Source organism: Hippocampus guttulatus, chromosome 16 (genome assembly GCF_054856545.1).
Source record: "Hippocampus guttulatus isolate MCC_2025c chromosome 16, RoL_Hgut_1.0, whole genome shotgun sequence".
Classification (NCBI taxonomy): Eukaryota; Metazoa; Chordata; class Actinopteri; order Syngnathiformes; family Syngnathidae; genus Hippocampus; species Hippocampus guttulatus.
In genome coordinates this window covers 10,065,400-10,091,006 of record NC_141276.1, presented here as the reverse complement: position 1 = coordinate 10,091,006, position 25,607 = coordinate 10,065,400, and the positions used below count along the sequence as shown (strand labels likewise).

The window sequence follows — 25,607 nt, the reverse complement described above, 5'->3', positions numbered from 1 at the left end:
GGTGAGGCAAAGTCGCCATTAATATGGAGCAGCTGGCTGTCCGCTAAATGCGCGCTTCCCATCTCTGGAGGGGCGGAAAAAATACAAATCAAATCTCTGGAGACGTCGCGCGGGATGACTTTCGCAAGCTGTGCTCGGACACTGTTGGGTTTTTTTTTCCTTAAACCTTAGCTCACACTTTTTTTTGTTGCTGAGGGCCATCAACACGGACGAGCGGTCGAGGATTCTCGAACAAAGCACCGACACATGTAGTTTCAACACACAAAAACAGTTCAGCGGTGGGAGGGGGGTGGGGGGCGGGGGTTCAAGTAACAACGGCGTATCTTTTCTGGCGTCTTTTCTGTTTGATTTGGCGGGTCCACGATGAAAGCGTCTGCTTGCACATTCATAAATTCACGTGTTCAAATTCATGAATTCATGCGAGGCCGGCCACCGGCCGCCTTATTTATCCTCGGCGACATGTGACGCCAGTCTTGAGTGGACGCTCCCATAACTGGTCGAGCGTCTGGGGCAAATCATTTTGCGTTTGCCGCAAGCCCTACCGAATGACTTCTGGCTTCTGATCCAATCAAAGTTGGGTTTTAAGTCTTTACTGTCGAAACACAACAATACTGTGATGATTGAATTGAGAAGGGACACAATTGTCGGTCTGCACCTTCAGCTTGTGACCTTTGACCTCCATCTTTTCGGTGAGCCAAGCCGCTCGCGGTTCCGCTGGCTAACGCCCTTAGCAAGGGAATGCTAGCGACTTTCTTTGACGCCGCTCGGTCCTTTGCTTCAAGTAGCAGACAAACCGGGAAAGCAGGAAGCTTCCCATTGGCCCGCGCTGGTCACATGTCACAGGTCACATGACCGGAAGGTGATCTGCCCGACTGCATTCGAGAGGAGAGCAGGAAGCCAAGAGCAATTTTCAGCCCTTTCCCGCTAACGATAAAAGGCCAGACCCCTCCCAACCCCTCCCCCTCAGCCAACCCCCCCACAGCACCCGGGGGACCGCTTGGCTTCCTGTATCGAACACAAACATATTGATCACCTCCTCTGCCCTCACTGTCCTTCTCACAACAACCCAAATGAAGGTTTCAAGCCTGTCTTTATGTTTCAAATGAAGGCTTCAATCCTGGATAAGGGTTTCAAACAAGGATTAAGGTTTCAAGACCGAATTACAGTTTCAAATGTGAATTTCAAGTCCAAGTCAAGTTTTCGGAGGAGCAATGTAGTGTGGCGTTAAGAGTTTCAGGTCAGAGGTAGGGGTTCAAATTTGGTTTCAAAGACCCGTGTTGTACTTTCAAAGTAGGGTTTCAAATCAAGATTTCCTGTTTGGGTTAGGTGTCCAATGAGGTTTCAATTTCTGGGTTGGAATTTCATGTTAGGGTTATGAATTCATTTTCAAGCTAGGGATTCACATTAAGGGTTCAAGACAAGATTGGGGTTTCAATTTCTAGTCAGGGCTAGGATTTCAAATTAGGGTTTTGAGTCTGGCATTGTTTCAAAGTAAGGTATTATATTCCAAAAGGGTTTCAATGCTGTGTGTATTTAAAAAAACAAAAAAACAAATCATGTTTCAAGCCAGGGATAGAGTTTCTAATTAAGGTTTTGAGTCAGGGTTAGACTTTCAAAGTAAGTTTTGAATTAAAATTTTGAATTAATTCTGTGAATTTCAGGTTCGGGTTTTAATTTCAGTTTGGATTTCAACAAAGGCTTATGGTTTGACGTCTGGGTACTGGTCTCAATTAAAGTATTAGAGCCTTAGGCAACGGTTTCCAAAGTTGTGATTCAAGGCAGATTTGGGATTTCAAGTTCGGGTTTGATATCAGAGTCTGAAAGTAAGGTTTGAAATGACAAACGATGGAATGGTCTTTGAGGTTGTTTGTCTCATGCGACCTGTCGGCCCTTCCCCGTCCTCCACCGAGTACGGCGTTCACATAAAAAGAGCACATAAAATCACCTCGGCGTCCAATCAATAAAAACGCAAGTGCCGTGCGCACGAGACGGACCGGTCGCAGCCGTCAAGGTCCTCTCGCCGCTCGAGTCAGCGCCGGTCGGTCCTTGTATAAAAGCAGCAAGTTTGCGACCGCTCCGCCTTCACTGATGAATTCCTTTTTCTCTTGTTGACGAGGTTGCCAATATGAGAACGGCAAGGTCGCCGCAAAGATGAAAGGCTTCACCGGCTGATCCGCGCAACATTCAAAACAGTAGCACCCGTGGAAAATAGAGCGGTCGCCCAGTTGTTTTTGTGTGGTGATTTTCATCAAATATGATGGAAAAATAACCACAAAAAAAACTTCACCACACATTTGTGTATTGACTACTTGTGAGTGTTTTTATTTTGTATTTGTGTGTTTGCACTGTTTGTCTCATTTTCTAAATGGATGAAAGTCCATCGGCGACCATTCTTTTTTCACTTCGCTTGAGCAGCAGCCTGACTGGAGCCTGCTCGCAATTCACATTAAGAAAAAATATATATATCAAGCAACCAACTGCTTGTAATGTGACTGTTCTCAAGTGGAACGGGTTCGAGTCCACTTGGGGGGCATTTGGTCCCTTTTGGGAAGTTTCGAGCCCACTTGGAGGGAATTGTGGTTGCCTGAGGGAGCAATCTAGTCTTCGGCCTTTCTGCACCAGATTCGGCACCACTTTAGAAGATTGTAGCCCATTCGGAAGTCATCATGGTCCATGTTCAGACATTTTGATCCTCTTTGAGAACATTGTAGTCCATTTTTGGAAACTTATAGTCCACTTCGGCAATTTTCTATTCCACTTGGAGGAAATTCTGGTATCCAGAGAAAACATTGCTGTCCACTTGGGGAGCAATCGAGATCATTCCACTAAGAGCGGTCTTTAGAACAACTTGCACTAGATTCCAGTACACTTGACAATATTCTTGGATGTCATGTGGTCCCCTTTGAGACCATTCTCGTCCACTTTTCTGCTTGTCCTTGCTGTTGAGTTGTGTATTACTGGCAGTACCACTCCCTACCAGTAGGTAGCACTACTCTGTACGGGACTGGGAGCAGACTACGAGGAGGCTGAGAGAGTGACTGGAGAGAAGAGAACGAACGAACGAAGAAAAGGAGACAGTCTGCTACCGAGATATGTCGGCGAGTGCTAAATGTAAAAACCTACGTTACAATACGATTAATTTAAAAAGTGATTAAACGGTTCTCGTCCGATCATTCAACAATTCAACACTTGCCTTCCCATTCTTGTTGTTGTCGTGTGTAGAATGTAGTGGCTGTAAATTCCAGGTGATGTTGTGCGCTAAGGTCGGGATTCATTCAGACCAAAGCAATGGCACCCGATGACGGCGTTCTGGCATGGGCCGTGCGGGTGTGATGCCGCGGACAACGAGCGAGGTCGGCGCACTTCATAATAAGCATGGACGGCGCCTCCTTATGGAGCATTGATTACCGATAGGTGCGCTGATAGAGAGGCGCGGGGTAATTACGCTGTGCAAGCAGAGGTCACTCTGTACAAATATCATCAGTGGCAGATTAAAATGAAAGGCCGAGCTGTAGGCGGGGGGATAGGGACCCTCAGTATGAAGATGAAGACGAGGATAGAACCGAAGATATATTTTTTTGAAAAAAAATATCAAAGGCGCAGCAGGAAATCAAAGGTGACACGAAGCTTGTTTTCCCTATTTGCTCTAACAATTGAGAAACATTCAAATCAGCTGTAAGAAATATAAATCCTCATTCATAGCTTTTTTTTGGGGGTGGGGGTCATATTTGTGTCAAAGTGTGAAGTGGTGAAAGATAACATGTGCTTCAAAAGACTAATGGGGAGGAAATTAATGCTATTTAGCATTAATTTACATTTATGTTAGTCAGATATGATGGATTTTTGTATTTGTCACATTTTGTATGAATCTTCGATATTTATTTTGTATTTTTTATTCAAATTTTTACTGATTTTATTTTTTTTAAATTATTATTAAATTTGATCATTATTTTTAACACTGATTTTATTAGCTCCATATTTTACACGAATACTGTATATCATTTTATATGTGTCATTCGGGTATTGTAATTATTTATTAGATGTATTGTTTACCGGTTTTTTTTCTATTATAATGATGTAATTTATTTGTTATATTTTTGTCTTCATTTCATATACCTTTTTTTATTGACTGACTTTTCCATAAAGGAACTAAAACAACAATCATTTATTTTTTAAATGAAAAGTCTAATTCAAGTATTGAAATGGTATTAAATAATATGATATGTGATAACAATATCTGATACTTGGTGCGTCGATACCACATGATAACAAAAGATACAATTCCCAGCGACGTTGCTATCTGACACTGGGTGTTGATACAGTGTCATAACAGACAATATACAGAAACGCAAAGTGATATTAATAATTGATGCTGGTAAAAAAAACGATGCAAGAAATGTCGATTTTTATCTCTCACCCCGATGGCTATATTAGCTTTAGCCATCAGAGCAAGAAGCACATGAAGTGTCTTCCTCCCTCCTCAGCAATCCTCTTCCACAACCTGATTCCACCAATTCCCCCCCCCCCCTCCCCACCCTATCACCACATCACCCCCAGCTGGTAACAGCGGGATCCCGCCCAGTAGGTGACGAGCGTGTGACATCCGTATCACCACGTGAGACGTGGCCCGGGACGTCTGTATTGGCATAAACACAGCGCGATGGCGGGCCAGCCTGTCAGGGGGTTGTCAGCGGAGCCACATCAAGCCGTGGCCAAACGACGGAACCACGCCTCGGCATTAACCTGCCGGTTTAGCAGTCTCATTAAAACCCACTTGAAAGGCGGGATTAGCGCCACACACATACACAGGCGTGCGCGAGTCCTCTTCTCGCCAACATGACACCCTTGGCGGCACCGGGATGCTCCCTTGAAGTGGACCAGGACACCCTCGAAACAGTTCTAGAACGAGGATGGGTTGTTCATGTCCCTGCTGGTCTTACTCAATATTCGGATGAATAATGATTGTGAAAAGGCGAGAAAAAAAATCCACCCATTTTGATGCAAGAATGCTCCCGAAATGGAACAGGGTGTTCTCAAAGTGGAGAGGGAGGTCTCCCATAAGTGAAGCAAATTGTCATGCATGGATGACATCATCATCTTCTTCATCATCATCTTGTCTTCTTTTGCATCTCGTTTGTCGTAGTTTTTGTCATTCACTTCCGGCTTTGTGCCCTGACCGTCTTTCTCACCTTCTTCCTCTTTGTGTCCTTCATTTTGCTCATCGTCTTCTATGACTTCTTTGTTGTTGTTGTCTTCATCATCTTTGCATCATCTCGCCTTGGTTTTTCCTTGATCATCAGTCTTCTTTTTGTGTTCTTCATCTTCAACGTTTTCTTTCTCATCGTCTTTGTCCATGTCGTCGTCTTGTTTTCTGCTGAATTACCGAGAAGCGGTGAACATGTCTCACCTCTCAACAAGCTCTTCTTCATGATGTCTCGTGGGTGTTGGGTTCATTAACCCACACTGGCTGACCGCCGACCCAAATGAGCCTCGCCCAGCCTTATAATGGCGACAAATGAGGTAAATAGCACGCCTGCCCCTCCATATTTTCAACACATCCAAGGCCCCCCGTTATCACTAGCCGCTTAATTTCCCAACAAAGGCGGCGGAGGTGTGTCCACGGAGAGGGAAGCCTTTGCGTCTCTGCTCTATTTTCATTTCACCGCAATTATCCCGCGCGCAAACTCGGGGGAAGCGCCACGGCTTGGCGGCGTTTGGAGCTGATTGCTTTCATGTGGATATCGAAATGAAAATGCTCTCTGCGTCTGAAATGTTAAAGACTGAACCACCTGAAACTTTCAGAACCAAATGACATTTCACTACAATGCCCCTCCTGCCGGGATCAAGTTGGATCGCTGTCCCGCTGAACACCAGCGCCCCCCGCAGGTGCAAATCCTCTTAACGTTCCTTCTCTGCCCTCCTGGTCACTGTCACCAATGTTGCTATGTGCTTCCAAACTCCATAATAAAATGAATTCAGCCCCCTTCCTCTTCACCTGGATCCAGGAGGATTCTCAAATGTGCTTGCCCCCCACCCCCTTGCCCCTCGGAGCTTAGAATACAGTGGTCATCATTTAGAACAGGGGTGTCAAACTCATTTCACATGGTGGGCCACATACGGCCTCGGTAGATGTCAAGTGGGCCGGACCATTAAAATGATACCATACTTTGCTATAAATAACCAAAACAATATGTCTTTCCTTTGTTTTGGTATAAAGAAGCACAAGAACATTAGGAAAATGTTGAAATTTAATGAACATATCTTTTACAAAACATTTCAGGAAGCACCTTACATTTCCTTCGACAAATGTGCAATTTACTTTTATCATTCACAAATATGCATTGCAACTGATCCCACTGATTGTACAAACTTTAACAAGTAATTGGTATTGAAAAATATAGTAATGCATTTTAAGATTAAACGAGATTTATAAAGAAAGGAAGTTTTAAACCATTTACACGTGCAGATAAAATCTAAATGTAATCCCTGCCAACACCTTACAAACTAAGGAGAGTGCTGTTAAATGTGTAAATGTGAGAGTGCTATTGATAGCGTCTGCTGTCATGGGTCTCAGTGACGGACTGAGGCTGCTGTTGTCTTCTGATCTGATCAAAACAGTGTCCCCTAGCGGATACTCAATGAATTGCACATTATTAAAAATATGAATTCTGTGTCTTTCCTGCATTTTTTTCACTTTTAAATTATCCTGCGGGCCGGTTCCGGCCCGCGGGACGTATGTTTGACACCACTGATTTAGAACACTGGAAAAGACACAGGAGGAGGCAAGGGGAACACGCGAAGAACTTCGGAGGAGACATGAAGGTGTGAGAGGAGGCAAGAGAAAGTGGGAGGAGGAAAGAGGGAGGGGTCAGTGTTGAGGAAAGAGCGGGACGACACCCAAAGGAGAGTGCTAAAAGAAGGAGGAGGAAGCAAAGGGGGAGAGGAGGAGAAAGAAGGTAACTGGAGGAAGCCAAAGACAAGAGAGGAGGCTGGAGGAGAACGTAGGCGGATTCAGGAGTAGATGGCAACAAAGCAGGGGCCGGTGGATGATGTTGATGTGGAAGATCTCCGAGAGAGGAGGAGGAGGAGAGTGAGTCAGTACCATGAGGAGGCGGGAGGATATTATTAGGGCCACGTGCTTGATGGCCTGCTATTATTAATACAAGTCAACATCGACGCTTCCATAACAGCACGTGCCAAAACAAAACAAAACAAAAAAAATAAGGAACAGAAAGTGTTTTAGGAAAATCAGCTGCTGAGTGCAGGATTTTTTTGAGAGGGGGAGGGGGCGGGGGGGGGCAGTATTCCTACCGTTCCGTTTCCCATTTTGTCACATGTAAGGATCATCGCATGAAACATGCAGACATCAGACTGCATTCGCTTCAATGATATCTGGCGCCGTCTAGCGTCTTTAATGGGTATAATATCTAGACCCCGAATATAAAACGACCCCCACTTTTTCAGTCTTATTTCAATGCAAAAAATACCGTCTTATATTCGGGCCAACACCTCAATAACACGCGATCAACAAAGAAATTAAGACCTGGCCTCAATAAACACCGCTCTTTAGCGCCATTAGAGGCGCAATTGGAGACTTTCCTTTGCTCCGATATCGGCATGTTTCATGGCATGATCCCAATATGATTAAGTTGAAGAAATGAATGCCTCACCTCAATAAACAATCAGCTTTTGTGTCGTCGTCCCCCCCTTGGGATAAAATAAGGACAGTCGGAGACTCATTTAATATATTGACTGCTCTTCAGCTCAAAAAAAGTGTCGCTGTTTGGAAATGCGCCGCTAACGGGAACTCCACAGGTGAGCTATTATCTAAAGTGAGGCATTCGGTGCACTTCATCTGCGCTTTAAACACTCGTCAAGACATCCGCGTACGGCACCAGAAGTGAAATGTCAGCGCCGAGCCCTTTTATGAAGCTTTGCAGCGTGTGGCAAAAAAAAAAGAGAGAAAAAAGGGAAATGTTAATGAATTGTCAGAGGAGGAGAAGATCAGAGGAGCCAAACGAATTTCATATCACACCAAAAGACCCAGCATTTAATTAAAAGTGGTCTGGAAAAAAAAAAATGGTGACAACAAGGTTCTCTTCCAGCAAATTAAATAAGTCAATTACCGGAGCCCCCCGGCGAGGAGGAAGGGGGGAGGGCGGGAGAGAAATGGCCGGAGAGACAAAAAACACTCGAGAGACGACTCCATGGCTGAAAGGCCCACGCTTTGGAAGCCGGGCCCCCAAATGGGCCTCCTCTATGGCGCTCGCGGCGCTTACTCACGCCCTCAACCTCCGCTGCGCCTCCACGCTCGCTCGCCAACACAGATTATTCCAGGAAAAATCGTGCGCGGAGCAGGTTTTCTCTGCAAGGCAACACGCAGTGCTCCGCTCGACTATCCCGGCCACTATTAATACTCCCTTTTGACTCATTAAAATGCTCTCATGGCAGCGGTGAACGTTTTCGAATATTGTTGATCTTAAAACTCATTCAATCCGAGCCATTTTCACTGGAGCAAACCCCTCAATCCCAGCGTTTTACTGGATTTTGACTGATCTTGCAAGGCCCACATTTGGTTCTAATGCTATATAAACATGGAGCCTACCAAAATAAAGTTTGGACTCTCTACTTTCAGCAGAAAAAAAATTGTTTCTATCTTCAGCAATCGGCATTCCAAAATGGCTAAATTCCATGAAAATTGTGATTTCTGGGCAAAAAACGGAGAAAAAGAGCTTTTTGTAAAAGCATGCATTTCAAGCACGTGAGGCACCACTGCCACCTACTGGTCACTTTTTTACATGATTTACAATGCAAACGTCTTATTCTCATTCACAGATTGCATCAGACACTCCTCCTCTCTATGATGAAAAAAAAAAAAAGACTTAGACGTACAAGTACATCGTTGGTAGGCGGGGCCTAATTTTAAAAAGACGTACAATTACGTCTTGTGGAATTAAAGAGTTCAGAAGAAACGATATTGAAAACATTAGTGTTGTTCAAGGATACACAACACAAAACAGGAACAAAAATCAGTTCAAAGGAGTGGAACGTAGCCAAAACATCTGATTTAACAACAATTTTGGTGCGACCGGTCATGATGTGACAAGTCCACCAAATGCGTTGATTAGTGAAACTGGTTTTGGTGCCTCTCTGTTTTTTTTTCTAACTTTGCAGGGGGCACTATGGAATTCATTGGCTTGAAATGGCCACTTCACCTCTGTCTTCTTTTTCAATTGTTCGCAAAAATCCTGTAACTTTTTGCTGCGTCTTGTTTCGATAGACAAGTGCACCAAATTTCCTGTCGGTCAGTGAAGGTAGTGTGGTGGCTCTTTTTTTTGGGGGGGGGGGGGGGGGGGTGTTCCTGACTTTCCAGTTTGAGTGAGTGAGTTTCTTTCTGTGGAACTATTGTGCTGACTGCAGTGTTAGCACTCAGTCAGCAGGGCGCGCTAGAGTCACACTCCAGGCGAGTGTTTGTTTTTTGTTTTTTTTCTCCAGGTCAGATAAAGTTTACCCCGGCCACTCAAGTTGAGCACTTGGAAGTTCTCATGGCGGGGATGTGAGAGTCAGCAGTCCACTCTCGAGGAAAAAAAAAAACGAAGTCTTCCTGAGTGCGTGCGTCCGAGGCGAGTTGGTAAGCGAGCGTTCATATGAGTGTGCGGGGATGAATATGAATGAGGCAAATGAAAGCTGATGAATGTTTGCCCTTATCTCCATAAAGATTAGACAATTCCCTTGAACCGCAGCCAAGGACACGCACAATAAAAGGACACTTTTTCAACAGCTCATAACATCACATTGCCATGAGATGATGGATCATGTCCTGGCCTCAACGCCTGCCTGTTTACTTTTTTTTTTTTTTTTTAATCGATCTCCCGTGCCCATGGCCCAATCCTGGCAAATGATCTTTTAACAAGAACCCCGGGACAGGGTACACATGAAACTTATTGAAATTAATTCAGATATTAGGCTCTTGTGTCGCCCAGGACCCCCCCCCCCCCCCACCACTCCTGGCCCCCCACTGGCCCATCGTGATAGCGAGATAAATCCTGTTTGGTCACTGAAGGTGAAAGTCATCAAAGTACTGTTTCAAGCCAGGCAAGGCAAGACGGCTTCATATATAAAGCGCATTTCATACACCAGATAACTTATTGTGTTTCCCAAAGTTACAAAACAACATTTAAAAGCAAACATTTAATAAGAAAAAAAAACAGGAGTTTTGAACAACGGTTAGGGTTTCTAAATCGGGTTTCAGATTTTGATTTTCAAATGACCAATTTTATCCCAGGATTAGGGCTTCAACCAGGTGTTACATTTTCAAAAGCAGGATTCAAATGAGGGGCGGCCCGGTAGTCCAGTGGTTAGCACGTCGACTTCGCAGTGCAGAGGTACCGCGTTCGATTCCAGCTCCGGCCTCCCTGTGTGGAGTTTGCATGTTCTCCCCGGGCCTGCGTGGGTTTTCTCCGGGTACTCCGGTTTCCTCCCACATTCCAAAAACATGCATGGCAGGCTGATTGACCGCTCTAAATTGTCCCTAGGTGTGAATGTGAGCGTGGATGGTTGTTCGTCTCTGTGTGCCCTGCGATTGGCTGGCAACCGATTCAGGGTGTCCCCCGCCTACTGCCCGAAGACAGCTGGGATAGGCTCCAGCACCCCCGCGACCCTAGTGAGGATCAAGCCGTTCGGAAAATGGATGGATGGATGGATGGATGGATTCAAATGAGGAATTGAATGAAGAGTTTCATCGTCGGGTTTTAAGACGGGGTTATGGTTTCAAACAAGGGCTGAGTTTTCAACGTAGGGTTTAAAAGTGGAAGTTGGAAATCTTCCACGAGTCAAAAAAACAAAACATAAAAATGCGCGAGAGGTAGCATTCTCAAGGCAAAGATGAGGTTTTCAAGTCAGGTTTCAAGACGGGGGGGGTGGATTTCAAAATAGGGTTTTCGAGCCAAGAGCACGCCACGAGATAAACACAGGGCACATAAATGGAGATTAAAAAGCATTCAGCGTCAAACCGGCGAGGACTGGGCACAACTCGGGGGCAATAAACTTCAGCAAAGTTGCGATAAAGCGTCCTGATAAGATAAAATGACAAACTTTGTCCACAAAGGGAACATCTGACATTTTACAAAACTCAGCCCGACTATCAACACCGCAAACTTTCCAGAGCATGCTGTGGACAGCCGTGCTGTGTCTCCTGTTAGGGGCTGCTTGGAGCCTGCCGGCCCCCGCCCTCAGCCCCAGGCAGAAGGTCCTGCTAGTGTCCTTCGACGGCTTCCGCTGGGATTACGACCGCGACGTAGACACGCCAAACCTGGACCGCATGGCCCGCGATGGCGTCAAGGCCGAATATGTTACGCCACCGTACCTCACCATCACCAGCCCCACGCACTTCACGCTCCTCACCGGTAAGACGCCAGGAAATAGGACACTTTATCACATTCCGAACACCAATCTACCCTTTCATGCACCCTGTAACCTGATAACCTGAGAAGCTGCCCACTGTAGTAACCGCAGAGCAGCAGAGAAAAGACAAAGTTGACTAATTTTCAGGGGGACAAAAAGGTGAATGGTATGAGAATAGTCGTGTATTCCTAAGAAAGAAAAATAGGACATTTTGGCAGGAACAGGGACATAATTTATTGGGATAAAAAGTCAAAATCTGATGAGAAAAAAGATGTACAGCCTGTTTTTGTGGTGATGTTTTTTTTTGGTTTTTTTTAAGACAAGCGAGTCCCCAAGAATATACTTTGGCCCTGATTAAAAAGTCCTGGTCCCAACAGAATAAAAGCGTAATTTGCAGAAGGGGAAAAAAATTGAAGTTGTTCCAAGAACAAAGACGAATTTCCGAACTCTTATTGAGATAAAGTCATATTTTTTTGGACAAAATATACATGTAATATTTACAACAATAAAGATTATTTTTTTGTCAGGAGAAAAGAAAAAGTTTTCATCTTACAAAAAAAAGAAATATTACAAGAATAAAAGCTGTATCTTCAAAAAAAAATATGAAAAGATTGACAAGAACAAACATGTCAGATAAAGAGATAAAGAGACAATCTTGACAACGAAAATTTTTTTGTTTGTTTTTTTTAAAAGAAAAACAAGCCACAGTCTTTACAAAAACAATGACAGGGTAAAAAGTCGTAATCTCACATAAATAATGTTTTTATAAAGAAAAAAGTCACACTTTATAAGAACTAAATAGTGATTTTGTGTGAATACAGCGTAATTTCACAAAAATCATTTTGTACTTTGAATAAGGGAAAAAAATGTACCGTATTTTCACGACTATAAGGCGCCATTAAAAGTCTATAATTTTCTCCAAAATGGACAGGACGCCTTATGATGCGGAGCGTCTTGTCTATGCGCTGAGTTCCAAAACCTGACTGACAGCCGACACGCTGTTTATATAGAGAAAAGGCGGAAGTGACTGTGGACAGGCATGCGGCAAAGAAGTCGGCCAATCAGTGAAGGGTGGGCGTGTACATATACATATATGGAGAGAAAGAGAGCGAAAAGGCAGACGTGAGTGACAGGCATGCGGGGAAGAAGTCCGCCAATGAGTGAAGGGTGGGCGTGTAAGTGGACGCTAAAGGGACGCTACAAGCAGGTACCGACACCTGTATAGAGTGTGGCTATGTGCATTGTTGCAAAACAACTTCGGTTTTGGTTTCTAAGAACCCCCGAAAATAAATTCTACAAAGAGACACGCCTACGAAGCTCAGTTCAAACTTCAAGCCATCGGTTATGCTTTTGGCATGCGTGCCCATCTCACGGCAGCGGTGAAAAACCAAGTCAAGCAAATGAACTCTGAGCTTGCCGTTATTCCCGGAGGCTTAACTAAAGGACTCCAACCGCTGGACATCGGCATCAACCGGGCGTTCAAAGTAAAGTTGCGAACGGCATGGGAACAATGAATGATCGATGGCAAACACGACTTTACAAAGAGTGAGAGGCAGCGCCGGGCGAGTTACGCCACAATTTGCGAATGGATTGTGGCTGCTTGGACGAACGTGTCTGCTTGCACTGTTGTTCGAGTTTTTGGCAAAGCCGGCATCATTTCTGTGGAGCCACATGGCAATGAGAGTGACTGACAACGAGAGGGAACACGGCGTTTTTGATGGATTACCGGTACTTGCACAATTGTTCAATTCTGATACAGAGGATGAGGACTTTGATGGATTTCTGGGTGATGATTGATCGAAAAACGTGAGTACATTGTACGATGGCTAAATAAAATACAACGGAACTCCGTTTTCCGTTGCCTTTTTAAAAACTTGTTTTTAGCTTGTATCTGTATGTCTTGGCATGCTACCGTATGCTACAAGCTAACGTGTTTTTAGCGTGCGCGCATGCATGCCGTATGTTTAAGCTGGCGTATGTTTTACCACTTTAAAATTGCGCCCAATAATACAGTGCGTTTTGTCTATGTGTAAAATACAGAAATAGCACCCATTAATGATACTGCGCCCAACCATACGGTGCGTCGAATGGTCGTGAAAATACGGTAATCTGGACAAGAATGAAGCTATTTTGTCAGGCTAAAGGGTCGTGAAGTTGCATTTGAATGGCTGTAAGTGGAGGAGAATAAGGTTACCCCCCCCCCCCCAGGTTAAAGGATAGCCCTTCCCCGTTAATGAGGGAAGCAAATTATATTTTAATGAGTGAATTTAGGGGACATTTCTGCCGGACAGGTCGCTACATCGAGAACCACGGCGTGATCCACAACATGTGGTTCAACACCAGCAGCACCGAGAAGAAACCGTACTACCAGACGCAGTTTGTCAACGAGTGGTGGGACAACGGCACGCTGCCCATCTGGATCACGGCGCAGAAACAGGTCCGTCTTATCCGGAAAATTGTTTTGGCACGACCAGAAAGTCAGCAGCAATCTCGCCCGTGTCGGAGCGCAGCTGAAAAAAAAATCCGCTGCGGCTTTCCATGGATGACGGTCAAAGGCTCTTGAAAGTGGCTTGTGTGCTGACTTTAGTCGCCGATTTTAGACTCCTCTTGGTCATGAGGTGCTAAATGGCAAAACCGTCCGCCGGTGTTGGATCCATGAACGGACCGATAAATGTTGGAGTTGAATTTCAACTGAGCAGTCGTCATGATCAACAGGATCTAACATTGCAGTGTCAAAGAATGCCACCAGCAGTTTGCAACAGAGAGACTGGAAGTGTCACAGAAAGGTGGACATTTTTAGCGACTGTAAATTTTGACATTCAGCTCATGGTGAGAGAACTGCAAGACACATTGAACACCGGAACAATCAAAAGTCTTTCACTGGTTTACTTTTACTTAAGTAAAGCGGTCGAATCGATCGTCCTTCCAATCACCTGCCTAATCACAAACCACGAACACATTCATGGTCTTGACGAACATCGGATCTTACAAAATGCTTGCAAAAATCCATGTCACACAACTCCAGGTTTGCTACAACAAATTATTGCCAAGCCTTCTTGATATTTTACCCTTTCTTGCACCCTGTAACCTGATAACATGATAAACTGTCCGCTGTAGTAACCGCTGTCCCTGAAAGGGTTAAAAATATACAGTATATCTACAGTACATACTACTATTATTGTATATACCGTACATGTACCATGTCCAAACCTTATTTCCGTGCTTTTGCAGGGCTTGAAGTCAGGTTCTCTTCACTTCCCCGGCACGGCGTCCAGCTACCAGGGCCAGACGGCGATGGTGCGCGAGGTCGAGCCCCTCCTCTACAACTACAAGAACGAAACGGCTTGGCGCCAGAACGCCGACAAGGTGATGGGCTGGTTCCGAGACCAAGATCTGGACTTCGTGTCGCTGTACTTTGGCGAACCGGACGGCACGGGGCACCGCTACGGCCCGGACTCGTCTCAACTACGGGACATGGTCCGGCAGGTGGACCGCACCGTGGGCTACATCCGACAGTCGGCGGAGAACCATGGACTCAACGACATCTTGAACATCATCATCACCTCCGACCACGGCATGACCACCGTGTACCGGAACGGACTGGTGGAGGAAATCACGCTTTCCAAGATCCCGGGGTTCTCCTTCCGGGAACTGTCCTTCCACCTGGTGGACTTTGGGCCTTCGGGGATGCTGCTCCCCAAGCCGGGTAAACTGGAGAAGGTGTACCAGGCCCTGAAGGGGGCGCACCCGCACCTCCATGTCTACAAGAAGGAGGAGATGCCCGAGCGGCTTCACTTTGCCAACAATGAGCGCATTCTGCCAATCATTCTGCTGGCCGATGCGGGTTACGTCATCAATGGGGTGCGTACGAACATGTCACGCTTTGACAAGCTTCAAAAGGACAACTAAGAGGTCAGACGACATTGAATGAAGTTCAGGTGACGGATTAACATCAGTGTCTACAATATACCCTATTTTATGATTAGAGTTAACTCTCGCTTTGTGGTTCAGGTTTCAAGACAGGGTTAGGGTTTAAGGTAGGTTAGGCTTTGAAACAAGGTTAGGTTTCTGGCCATGAAAGTAGGTTCATCTGTCTAGCTTTGGTTCGTGTTTCAAAAACAGTTCTGCTTTGGGTACAAATATTGGGTCTTGGTTGTGTGCTTGTGTCCCAAAGAGAGTTTTAAAACTCATTCACTCCCAAAGACGTTTTTAAACGTCTTTTCAGACTTGGTCTAGAATTGGCTGGTACTGAATCAGTTTTAAGTGTGTTGAATCAGAATCAGTCCACAAAATGCTAAATGTTAGCATAATCGAGCATTCATGAAGAGGCAGTCTTGGCAATAACATACACACACACACACACACACACACACACGGGCACACACGCACACACATGGGCACACACGCCTCACGACAATCATCTCTCAGTATTCCAAATGAACTCTTTCATTTGTTTCATATCGCTCAGTCATCAAATATTCATGACTGTAATTCTCAACGTCATCAACGATAGCGAGAAGAAAAACACTTCCCTCACAAATACAAATGGAGCTCAACCCTGGCAGAGGAGAGCAGCTTGAAAATACGTCTCCAACCTGACAGCATGAGAACATTACTCCAGAGTAGTGATATGCGGAAGATCACGACCAAGGTGGCATGTCAGGTCCTGTCCAACTACACATCTCCAACCCTAACGTGATCAGCATCCAGACCACTTAATGACCATTGCAACTGTCGTCACCCGTAAAAGGAGAAGATACTCACAGATGTACTTTGAGATACATGTACAAGTACACACTGCATACAGACAGCGAGAGAACTCAGATAAGATGCAAAAAGATCAGCGAAGATAAAGGAAAACGCGAACTACGACTTCGACAGCAAAATCAGCCAATATCGGATTGACGGATTGCACTCACAAACAGGAAAAGGTAGGGCGTCAAGCAAAGGTTAAGTTAAGGTTTCAACAAGGGCTGTTTCCAAATTAGGGTTTCAAAGGCAGGGTCGGGGTTTCAAGTTAGGATTTCAAACCCATGTGAAGGAGATTCAAATGATCAGCTCCAGGGCATCTTTTAGGCAGGGGCAAGAGGGGGTTCTGTGCAGAGACCCGAATTCCAATCACTCTTCAGTATGCAAATGAGCCAGCATCAGCCAGTTTCTAATAGTGGTTTGCAGACTGCAAAATGAGAAGCAAAAGGATCGAGTTTGGGCGTCACTGGTCTGCATGTTTTTGATTTATCCAACAGCGCCCTCTGTTGTGTGCCAGGCAGTACTACGCAAACACTGTCCGTGGGATCGACCCGCTACCGCACGTGCACGCCTACACACACGCGCGCCATGATGAGCAACAGCCACAACGGTTCAGAACACGAACGAAACAGAAAAATAACGTCGATACAAGAGCTTGTGAGTTTGTCAAAAGGAATCAGTGCCTACCTTAGTAGGAGACCTGAGGGACCTGAGGCGGGCGAATGGGACGCACTTTGGCAGCGTCTTCAGTGCGATGACATCACGATCGTAGCTCACGTGTTTCGTTTTAAAATGTTCCCCTGGCACTTTAGATTCCCATTCTTTGCCAGTGCCATCGGTGAATTCTACATGAAACAAACTTTGCATGAGAATAATAAAAATAAAAAAGGCATATGGCAACAGCTCTCATCGCAAGTTGCAAGTGCAAACTGCTGACTGCCAACAACTTCCGGTGATGCAGGTCACGTGCCGCCGATGGGTAATAATAATATTTTATTTTTTAATACTTTTTTGTTAAAGCGAAAGTGAGAGGATGCTTGGGGTGCAGTGTGCACTAACAGAAAAAATTGAATATTAATATCACGCACACAGACACACTTTTTTTTAGATCTATTTTCCCCTAACGTCTCACCTCCCACCCGTGATCGACTTCGCACCAGTTCGCAGCCTACCAATCGATCGATCGCGATCGACGGTTGGACACTCCTACTCTAAATTGTCCCGAGGTGTCTATGTGTGCCCTACAATTGGCTGACAACCAGTTCAGGGTGTCCCCCACATACTGCCCGAAGACAGCTGGGAGAGGCTCCAAAACGCCCGCGAATCTCGTGAGGATAAGCGGCTTCGAAGATGGATGGATTGACAATACACACTTTTGTTGTGTGTTTTTTATTAGTGTAATTTAAATTCATGTGTGTATTTTTCTGTTGTGTATTTGGGTATTCAGTACTTCCCCGTGCAGTTCAACAAGGGCGAGCACGGCTTCGACAACCAGGAGATGGACATGAAGGCTTTCTTCAGGGCGGCAGGGCCGGCGTTCCGCAAGGGCCTGAAGGTGGGCCCCTTCGAGACGGTTCACATTTACCCGCTTATGTGCCACATCCTGGGCATCCGACCCGAGGTCAACGATGGCCGCCTGGACGCCACAAGCGAGATGCTGATCACCCACCCCACCCAGGATGACGGTCAGAGGCCCGCGCCGTCAACGCTACACAGCGTGACTGCTTTGCAATGATGCTTTCAGGCCTGGTTTAGTTTTAAAAGACAGTCAGGGTTTCAAAAGGGTGCTTTAAGACTAGCTAGAGTTTCAAACAGCAATTAGGGTTTTATATTAGTGTTTGAAGCCAAAGGTTAGGGTTTAAAAAAGGGGGTTATGGTTTCAAAGTTGGGTTTTAAGACAGGGTCAATATTTTAAAAAAGAAGGGTTTCAAATTGGGGTATCAAGCCAAAGGTGAGGATGTCAAAGGGTTAGGGTTCCCAAATAGGGCTTCAGGCCATAGGGTTTCAAGGTTTCATCAATCAGTTTTATATTTCATTTTTACGTGTTATCTGTTTTTGTTTAGAAGAAGTCAAGCCTGTAAACTTGGTTGCGAACGCCATCACCGGCTTGGCTGTGACGGCTGGATTTCTTCTCATCGTTTTTTTCGCGATAGTGGCGCACAAATTGCTCAACGATAGACGACAAAAAAGGTAGGAAGGGGCATTTCAATAACTACATGGGTTCTTTTTTTTTAAGTTGTAGAAAATTTGAACATTATTTTTGTGCGTGTTTGTTTCAGATCAGCAGAGCCCACGAATCTTGCAGAAAAGACTCAACAAACTACATTTTGAGCAAAAACGACATAAATGCAAGGAATGGTCAACTATGTGTGATTGTGTGGATGTGATGAACGGATGAGTGAATTCATAAAATAAATTGAAAATGCGTTCAACTGAACGTGCCCGTTTTTTGTGCCCGCCCGCTTCCCGCGCCATCTGCTAGCAACAAGTTAAAGAAACACCATGCTGTTTCCGCTTAAAAATTTCAAAATTAATTACTGTCCGAGAGATTAAAAACTTGGGTTTCAACCCTTAAATCGGGAGAGGAGTTTCACAAGGGTTTGGGGCCAGGATTCAAGTTTTAAAGTAAAAAATTTCAAGACAGTGCTGGATATTTTAACATAGGTTTCAAAGTAGCATTGGCCCTTCTGAGTAGAACATGATTCAAGTTCTCAACAAGGTCTTGGCTTTCAAAATAGGGTTGAGGTTTCAAAGTACTGTTTCCAGACAGGGCTACATTTTCAAAGTACATTTTCAGAGTAAGGGTTTCAAAATAGGAGTATAAACCAGGGTTAGGGTTTCAAAGTATGGTTTCTAGACAGGTTTAGGGTTTTCACATATGGTTTAAACACTTGTGTGGGGTATCAAGTCAGGGTTTGGATTTCAAAATGGGATTCTAAATCAGAGTTCGGGTTTCAAATTGGTTTTAAAACCTGGGTTAGTGGTTACATTTGAACCAAAGCATCAAAAACTGAAATATCACTCACTACAAAATAGAAATGTAACAAACAAGCATAATGCAAATGTAATCTTTGTTTGCATTATGAAACCCAGTTAAAATTGTGCGTAGTGAGTCGGCCTGGGCAAATGGTGGGCAAGAGTCTCACTTTTGTCTCAAAAGTTCGAATTTATTCTCAGAATTCTCTCTTTGAAGTGAGAATTCTCTCTCAACGTCAGAATTCTGACAACAAAGTTAGAATTTTGAAATAATAGTTGAGAATGTTGACAACAGTTTTTTTTTTTAATTCACTGGCCCTAATCCTCTCCCGTGGTACTTTTATTGTGAAGTGTACCGTAGCGTTTTATTGTAGAAGTGGTTTCCTGTGCTGGCGGGTGTTACTTTTGCTGGTGTTGTTATTGTGATCGTGCGGGTCCACCATGGAGGAGCTGAGCGCCGTCGGCGAGCAGGTTTTCGACGCCGAATGCATCCTCAACAAAAGACTGCGAAAGGTTCGGAAAGGCGCAGAAACTGCACGATCGTCTTTGGCTTGCTTTTCGGGTTCACTCGGCTTCGAGCTCACAACCTTTTGGCGCTTCTTTGTGTGCAGGGAAAGTTGGAGTTTCTGGTCAAGTGGAGAGGGTGGTCGTCCAAGTAAGTCAGGAAGACCCCAAACAATGAACATTACACCCAAAACTTCACATTCCCTCCTCGTTTTTCCTGATCAGTTCCGCTTCATCGCAACTTTAGTGCGCTTTCGTCTTGGATGCTTGTTGTTCTTTTTCCCCACTGAAGGTCTTTTGTTCGTGTTTCAAACATCAACGTTGCCTTTAATCAAGCTCCTTGTTTAATTCCATTTAAAGTGCATGATTTTATTATTTTCAAACGCATTCATTCATGTTCGGCTTGCATTTCTCGGGGGTTATTTTCATGAACTAAAGCCATTGCGTTTAATTCATCAGGTTGAACAGGCGGCCGTACTTGTTTTGATCCTCTTTAGACGCTGATGTTTTATAAATGGAACGCCGAATAAAATGTGCAGCTAGACTAAATTAAAGGCAAACCTAAAAAAAAAAAAAGTTTATAGAAAAAAAAAGAAAAACGTCGCATGACTTAATTGTAATATTGTTAGAATTTAAAATTAAAACAGCAGTTCACTATTTATTATAATAATAATAATTATTATTATTATGGCTACTTATTCCACTTTTTAACGTTTCAAGGTAAATTAAAATAAATGTTTCGTTTAATAACACTCCTTGAGAAATATGACTTCAGTTTGTGTTCTTAAAATAAGCATTTTTTTTTAAATTACATGACATTATTTCAATTTATCCCATTACAGCTCCTGAGAAAAAAAAACTGTTTGTACAGTAGGATTTATTAATATTAGTGTTATTTTCACATTTATTTACAATGGTCCTTTTGATCATGTTAGTTCCTCTCCGCCCTTTTTGGGCTGTCGACTATTCTCCACGGGTGCACACTGTTGCCTGCCTTCTGTTAGGCTCACACATCCTTTGTGTGTGCGTGCGTGTGCGTGTAATGGGTGGGGGTTAGGCTGACTGCTGATCTGGGGGGTCTTTTTCTCTTTCTTCAACAGGCTTCTACCACATGTTGAATTTGTTTTTGTGCCACATCCATTTTGTTGCATCTCAAATGAAAAAGTTAAACACAGCAACCGGGCGTACTGTGGATTTTCAAATTTCAGAAGGGTCACTTGCTTAAAAAAACGGCAACAAAAATGCAAACCGAACACTTTTTAGAGGGGGCGGGGGCTCACAAGCCTTCTAAACCAAGTTTTCCTCTGCTCACTATTTTTAAGGTACCGATGTATGATAGGGGGTGTTGAAATTGACCCGAGAATCTCACAAGCCAACTTCAGCCCATCCCCCAATTCCACATTGGAGCCTTTCACACAGAACGACACCGGGAAATGGCGGAACATTCCGGCATTAGTAGGCAGTGTGAAAGGGGCTCGTCTTGTGTCTTAGATTCAAAATAACTATGTGGAGGGAGAACATGTGACAAATTTGATCGAAATCAGAAGGCTGGGCTACTTTTGATAAGTTATTTATTCTGATTAGATAAACACAAAGTCACTTTTTTTCATCATCTTTAACAAAATTCATCACAGTATTAACCTTTTCAGGGACAGCTTATCATGGTATCGGGTTACAGGGTGCATGAAAGGGTTAAACTACAAAAACAATCATTTCTAACCACTTGTCAAGTGTTCTTCAATCAAGGAATATTTACATACAGTTAGTTGCTGTAAATCCGATATTGGGTTATGTTAATATGAATAAATAAATATTTTTCGATTCAAACCGAAGAACAATAGAGGAAATGTTGTCTTGTTTTTCTTATGAGCACATTCGTACGAAGTTTCGCAAAATCCAACAACAGCTAGTTAAATTACTACCCCAAAAAACTTGATAATTTCTGACTGTTGATACGACGGCAACAAATTTTGTTGTCATGTTGTCCTGAACGTTAACAAGTGTAATTAGTTTGTTCTTGTCAATGAAGTTAATTTTTATCAAGCTAGAAAATGTGTCGTACCTGAACAGAAATGACTCCAAGATTTTTTTTCCCTCCCGTGGCTTGACTGATATATATGGTGAATCGGTTTACTATTTACACACATTTTTACCTAGTTCCTGTGACATCATACCTTCAGCTGCTGAGATGCTCCATGAGGAAGTCTTTATATTGATGTTCCGACATCTTTGTTCATTCCAGACACAACAGCTGGGAGCCCCAAGAGAACATTCTTGATCCCAGACTTCTGGCGGCCTTCAACAAGAAGTGAGTTTCTTTCGACGTTTGCTATTCGTGGAATGTCCGGATAGTTATATCTTCAACTGCGTGTATCGCAGGGAACAAGAGAAGGAGCTTCTGATACGAAAACGCGGTAAAAGGCCGAGAGGACGTCCACGTAAAATACCCGTAAGGTTCAACAACTTTTCTTGGTGTCGTTGGGACACATTTGACACGTTTTGCTCTCCCTTAGGAAACTGTTCTCGAGGCTGCAAAGTCCAACAGCTCTTCCTCCGGAACCTCCTCTTCATCGTCCGATTCCTCGTCTTCGTGTTCCTCCTCGTCCTCGTCCTCCTCGGAAGACGAGGACGAGGAGCAGCAGGCGAGCCCCGGAGTCCGAATGAGAGACCTCCACCCCAACCCCGTCCCCCAGAAGAAAGCGCAGATTGTGGTGGCCAAGCAGGAGCCGCCGAAAAAACGCGGTCGCAAGTCTCTGAGCAAAGGCCTTCGGAAAAGCCTCAGGAAGGATTCCGATCTTCCGGGTGCCATCAAGAAACCGGTTCACCTGGCCAGCTTCGCCTTCATGGGTTTCCATCGGGGCTCTGCGGGATGTCCCAACCGCAGTCCCCCAACCCACGGGGGAACTTCCAGAAACTCCTTGAGCACAGTGGGATCCGCCAGATCAATGCCCCCATCCCCCGTCCCGCTGATGAAATCCAGCCCGGGCAGGAATGTCACAGATGGGAAACTGCCCACCCCCAGACCGGATTCGTTCAAACCGAGAGGCATGGAGGCTTTCACCTCCAACGCAACCAAACAGCATCTTCCAGGATCCCCCCAGCGCACCACAAACTCCCCCAGTGTACAAAAGGCTCATGTCCTGCAGAGAATAACAAACGCGAAAGCCATGGCGGCCCAAGCGGCAAAGAACATCACGACCAATCAGCCTCTCAACCTTCACAACAAAGTCACGCAAGGCAACAAATCCTCTGGTTCCGGTCCCGGTTCAGCTTTGAGAAACAAAACCAACCAAAACCAGGAGTACAAAACCCCCCAGAGTCCCGCTTCCCCGGGAGGAACCCGGAAGTCTGCCGCAGGCAAAGACTTGACGGAGATCCAGACCTACAGGGGGAAGCTGGAGAAAGGCGAGGTCCATAAATCCGAGAACCACCTGGAAAGAGCAGCTTGTAAAGACGGCAAGATGAGCACAGGCGAGGACGAGAGCAGCTCCGATTCAGACCGGGACTCGTCAGATGCCGGCCGGGAGCCATTGGCGGTGGTCCACAACCAAGACTGGAAGCCCACCCGCAGCCTGATAGAACACGTGTTTGTCACGGACGTCACCGCCAATCTGGTCACCGTCACGGTGAAGGAGTCACCCACCAGCGTTGGATTCTTCAGCATCCGGAACTACTGACTGGACCTCACAAACTTCACCTGACCATTGCATCAGGGACCCTCCGTGATTGTTGTAATTTATTTCCTTTTTTTTTTTATACTACGATACCTTAAGTGTGTTTTAATCTGCCTTCACTGTAGTTCAATTAAAAATCTGAGGACCGAGGGTGTAGACAGCCCAACAGGACAACCACAGATAGTTGCCAGGTGAATTTTGCTGCATTTTTTGGGGGGAAATATCTCAGTCGGAATTTACAGGGTCCCGCCTCAATGTTCCAGTCAAAGTTTTGGGATCTGACCGTCAGCTGTTGACAAAAAGACCATGACACTCAACTGCATTTTAATCTCAAGTCACAGGAGTCCAGACCAGACCAAAATGAAACTATTAAGGATATAGAAAGTAGAACAACAATCCGAAGCTTGTGGGTGGATCTCCCGCTTCGTTTGAGACCACCAGGAAATCGTAAATATCTCTCCAAGTTTACAAGCGTCCGACCTAAAAAGTTTCCAGTCCAACGTCGATCAAAGAAAACAATTCAACCATCTGTGGTTTTAGCAATCCACAATAGGCTGCACCAAATATTTTGGGGGGACCAATCATGTGAACCGCTTTCTGCACTCAAGACCACTGGGGAGGTTGGAAATATTTCACTGGGGAGCTTCTACGTTCCAAGATTTCAACTTCCCTCATGTCTTCCCTTATGTCTACATCCATCGAAGTTCTCTGGTCTTCCTCAAGCTCTCTTGCCTGGCAGGCACAAACGTGATAAATGATCACCAACAACTCGTTTTACAGTGCACCCTTAAGAAGCTGTGAATGAAGGCAAGCGCTGTGAATACTTTCCGGATGCACTGTTTGTGGTCTTTTTTGCTCCGATTTTGGCACGTAGGAACGTCTTGGCCATGCACTTTTTACCTGTCGCAAATTTCCCGCTTCTTCGTTTTTCGTCGCTTTCAATCGATAGTTGACACACTCGTCCTTGGAACTGTTTAGTAATACGTCATCTAGAGTGTATTTTTATATGAGCTACCTCTGTTTTATTTGGCTACTGTTTGCTTGCATGTAAATCCAGGGCGAACTCGTCTGCAAGTCTTATTGCTGTTTCTCCAAATAGGGTTGACAAAATTCCAGACATTTTCAAAGGTGGAACCTTTCATGGAAGTCATAGGAAGAAAAGGGAACAGACCAGGAATTTACTAAATAGGCAACTGTCAGTTTCGCAGGGCAAGGTGACGCATGCTGAGAGACAGACGGAGTGTCTAATCCTTTCTCAGATAACACTTTTTCTACATATTCAGCAGAAATTGTGTTCGGCAGGTCCCCATGGGGGCAAGCGGTTACACAATAAAGCACCAGATGTCTCTGGAGCCACTTGGGCTGTTTTGCTTTGTTTTCTGGCAGCTGCTGACATCTCTTTGGGATCCTTTTCACGGTGTGACATAACACGAAACAATGCCAGGCCCCCTGAGAAAAGGGGTCCGGCCATTCTGCGTTTTCACTCAGCTCTTCAGACTAATCCGTTCAACCGAGCTGCTGTTTTTGTTTTTTTTTGTTTGTTTGGTTTTTTTTTAGACAGGACAGAATGATGATGACCAGGCCAGAGGAGTGTGGAGATGATTGAATGGACAAATACAGGAAATTCATCTCTGCATCGTTTCCAAGTTGCAGCGAACAACGATGCTCATGGACCGATTTTTTTAATTGTTCCGAAGAAGCTAGAGGGAAAAAAAACGTTTTCTGTGCATTTAGAGCAATTAAACATGTAAAACACGAAGGAGTATCAGGGCTCAAAATCGTATGATAGAATTTAAATTAAGACAAATCTGAATTTTTGAAATTAATAGCCAACCCATGAATAATGATACAGATATTTGAAAAAAAGCTGCAATATAACACTTTATTATTATTGAGAAAAGTCATATTTTGGGAAAGAACCTTTTCTTCTTCAAAAAAAAAGTATAGTATTTTGGCAATTATGCACTTTTTTTGTTGTTTAGATATTCCAACCGTTTGGGGATCACATTGATTATGTCATATACATAAAAACCACATTATCAGTGTTTAGCCTTTTTGTAACAAAAAAAAAAGGTTTTACTTAATAGTACAACATTTTCACAATAAAAGCTTTTTTTCCCTCAAAAGATTAGGACTATCGTCACAGTATATATATTTAGTTTCTTTCCAGAATGGCCCCGATAGTCCTTCGTAAGAGATTGTCCTCCTCATTTTAGAAAATTATTTATTGGAGGCTTGTCTTTGATACTCGTATTTTCAAATAAACGCTGTAGCCTCATGTACGACTTGTAATGTTTGTGT

At 44.4% G+C, this 25,607-nt stretch overlaps 3 protein-coding genes across 4 annotated transcripts in view; 2 read left to right on the top strand and 1 right to left on the bottom strand.

Annotated features, from left to right (window-relative positions):
* LOC147193054 (RNA binding protein fox-1 homolog 3-like) overlaps positions 1–16,879 on the bottom strand; it is a 315,236-nt gene extending 298,357 nt beyond the window's left edge. Inside the window, exon 1 of the mRNA XM_086132040.1 lies at positions 16,840–16,879. The gene's annotated coding sequence lies outside the window, so the exon portion shown is untranslated. The remainder of the gene's footprint in view (positions 1–16,839) is intronic.
* Positions 11,049–18,589, top strand: LOC147193053 (ectonucleotide pyrophosphatase/phosphodiesterase family member 7-like). Of its 2 annotated transcripts, none has more exons than XM_086132046.1 (6): positions 11,049–11,405; positions 13,695–13,840; positions 14,635–15,264; positions 17,600–17,837; positions 18,219–18,342; positions 18,432–18,589. In XM_086132046.1, exons 1-6 carry the CDS (start codon positions 11,168–11,170, stop codon positions 18,481–18,483), a joined length of 1,428 nt encoding a protein of 475 aa, XP_085988172.1. In that variant the 5' UTR covers positions 11,049–11,167; the 3' UTR covers positions 18,484–18,589. The 2 variants fall into 2 exon arrangements, with proteins under 2 accessions (XP_085988172.1, XP_085988171.1); XM_086132045.1 differs by having other exon boundaries at positions 11,051–11,405; positions 18,216–18,342.
* A 956-nt stretch (positions 18,590–19,545) lies between these two features.
* Positions 19,546–25,586, top strand: cbx2 (chromobox homolog 2 (Drosophila Pc class)). The gene is made up of 5 exons (XM_086133612.1): positions 19,546–19,641; positions 19,740–19,783; positions 21,875–21,940; positions 22,012–22,081; positions 22,146–25,586. Exons 1-5 carry the CDS (start codon positions 19,570–19,572, stop codon positions 23,307–23,309), a joined length of 1,416 nt encoding a protein of 471 aa, XP_085989738.1. The 5' UTR covers positions 19,546–19,569; the 3' UTR covers positions 23,310–25,586.
* The last annotated feature ends 21 nt before the right edge of the window (positions 25,587–25,607 follow it).

Coding starts and splice junctions, on each gene's coding strand:
- cbx2 (XM_086133612.1), top strand. CDS start 19,570: ATGGAGGAGCTGAGCGCCGTCGGCGAGCAGGTTTTCGACGCCGAATGC. Junction 21,941..22,011: donor CTGGCGGCCTTCAACAAGAA/GTGAGTTTCTTT, acceptor CGTGTATCGCAG/GGAACAAGAGAAGGAGCTTC. Junction 22,082..22,145: donor GACGTCCACGTAAAATACCC/GTAAGGTTCAAC, acceptor GCTCTCCCTTAG/GAAACTGTTCTCGAGGCTGC.
- LOC147193053 (XM_086132045.1), top strand. CDS start 11,168: ATGCTGTGGACAGCCGTGCTGTGTCTCCTGTTAGGGGCTGCTTGGAGC. Junction 11,406..13,694: donor GCACTTCACGCTCCTCACCG/GTAAGACGCCAG, acceptor TCTGCCGGACAG/GTCGCTACATCGAGAACCAC. Junction 15,265..17,599: donor CGGGTTACGTCATCAATGGG/GTGCGTACGAAC, acceptor TTGGGTATTCAG/TACTTCCCCGTGCAGTTCAA.